At 38.1% G+C, this 2,274-nt stretch overlaps 1 protein-coding gene across 1 annotated transcript in view; it reads right to left on the bottom strand.

Moving 5' to 3' along the window:
- Positions 1–393: 393 nt before the first annotated feature.
- The window catches only part of RPS4X (ribosomal protein S4 X-linked), a 69,120-nt gene continuing 67,239 nt past the window's right edge, over positions 394–2,274 (bottom strand). Inside the window, exon 7 of the mRNA XM_044057039.1 lies at positions 394–560. Within this exon, the coding sequence (XP_043912974.1) occupies positions 462–560 (99 nt within the window). The 3' untranslated portion in view covers positions 394–461. The remainder of the gene's footprint in view (positions 561–2,274) is intronic.

Raw genomic sequence — 2,274 nt, 5'->3', positions numbered from 1 at the left:
CATAAAATAGTAACTCAAAACATATTTCCATAAATGGTTACTTATTCCTCAGGGTAACATAGATGGAACTGTCATGTCTGAAAGTTTGGACCGATGGCTTTCAGCAGCATTGAAGAACCAAACTGTGAGTGTGGCCCATCCCATTCCCAGAGGCCAAACAAGTAGACAGACTTGAAGGGGATGCCCATTTTTTGGTGTTCAAGCAAGAAGAGCAGATGTCTGTCAGCAATGACCCCTATGATGATTATCTGTTTAGTACCCATTTCTTTACAAATCCACATCAACTCAAAACTTACCAAGAAAATAACCCATGCATTTTGTTAACCTTGGTTATGGAAAGCAAAATCTGAATGTTTAAAAAAAAAAAAAAAAAAAAAACAGAGGGAAGCCTGCTTCTGTACATAGTTTTTATTTGACAAAACATTCACAGTCGTAAATGCCAAGTTTTTCCTGTTTGCAATTTAACTGGTTTGTTTTGCTGCAATCCTCTTGTCTCTCTCTTCAGCAATAGTAAGACGGATACCCTTTCCACGAGGTAGGGATATCCATGGTTTGTTACCCTAAAGAAAAGAGAAAAATAGCTCAATGAAATTAAATTTAGTGCAGTTGTAGAAGAGCAATTAATCGCTTAATACAAGTAGCGAACAGCAAGGTATACAAATACATCAATAAGCACTTTTACATGAATCCCATTACAAAAGCATCTAAAGACACACATATCTAACACATGCTTTACATTTATATAGTGTTAATTTAACACATTTTAAATTAAAATAAGCCACATGATCATACCAGTGCGATTCAATATTTTGTAAAATATGTAAATAAAAACATTCTGTCATTAGTTTGGTGTCATAAAAGCACAACAGATCCTAACCACAATTTTGATCCATCATACCTGTTTAATCCTGCTGTGACATAGGCTGGTGCAAGCCTTCTATAAAATATTTACTCACAGGCACTCAAAATTCAATTCACAGTAAAAACTCAAACTTGAGATAAATATACACTCCAGTTCAAGCCCTTCAACAACTGAAACACACTGACTTCTATTATGCAGAGTACCTCCCAAGTGTCTCATCACAAAAAGAGCTGATTATATGAGCAGTAACCAGTAATTTAAGAGAAAAACCCAAGCAGTCACCCAGGTAAATCTAAGTGAGGAACAGTTGCAGGACACCACGTAAAGCAATCATATCAAAGCTTGCCATTCTGCAGAGGCATCAAGATTAAAGCCTAAACACTTGATCAAGTCAGCTTTCAGAACGTCTCAAGTACAGGCAATCCTAAAGTAAACAGATTGCACTGCTCACTACTAGGACTACTGCCATAACATGCCCTCCTAAGATTTTGCTGCATTTACCATGGTAAAAAAGCAAGACTCAAAACTAATTCTGGCTCCTATTCAACATGGCAGGAATTTCTTTGAAAATTTCCTCAAGTGAAGGTCAGTATACAGTGAAGCTAAACAGCACATCCATTATACTTGGAGGAGGAAGGAAAAAAACGTGATCAAACAGAAGGGTCTCACCTGGTATGAGCGGATCTAATAATTGACCCTGGACATTCTAACTTTTCAGAAACTAAAATATGGAATACTCCCTCACAGGACTACCAGGACATTCTGGATGTTTCTATTCTTCAGCATCTGCACTTTTTCCCCTGCTGCCACTTTCTGCTTTAGAGATGGTGATGTGCAGCTGGCAAACGTACTGAGGGCATGGGACATGGAAAGTTTTTTTTTTTTGCTTAATGGTTAGTCATGGACTCAATTTCCCTTACTCAAGTACAGGTTACCAAAGTGAACCATGCCACTGCATGGAGGGAATCACCATTTCAAGCTGGCCAGGCCAAGAATCAGGATTGCTGCCGGTCACCTAGGGCTGTCAACTTCTCAGAAAGCTCTTAAGACTTGAATCTCTGGACCACTATTCCTAAAAGAAACAGGATACAGCATTAGCTAGATCTCCTGAGATTCCCATTGTTGTGGTTGCAGGTTCTGCTACAAACATGTCTCCACTATTTCCTTTATATCCAAAAGGATAACCACTGGGAGGAAGCTCAGAAAACTGAAATCTTATAAATGAAACTTTGCAACTCTGCCATTTTCTCCTCAAGGTCCCTGTGAATGGTAAAACCATAAAGAACACAAAAGGAACAGAAAAGCTGACCACATAAGAGTGTGTTACCTAAATATGCCTCATCATGTTTTTTGCACACCACAGTAACAAAACACCAACATTGTTGCACATTTTAAAATGATTTGTTTTAAAA

This window comes from Protopterus annectens, chromosome 15.part0, assembly GCF_019279795.1.
Source record: "Protopterus annectens isolate FY-2018-M chromosome 15.part0, PAN1.0, whole genome shotgun sequence".
Lineage (NCBI taxonomy): Eukaryota > Metazoa > Chordata > Ceratodontiformes > Protopteridae > Protopterus > Protopterus annectens.
This window is presented reverse-complemented; position numbering and strand designations above follow the sequence as displayed.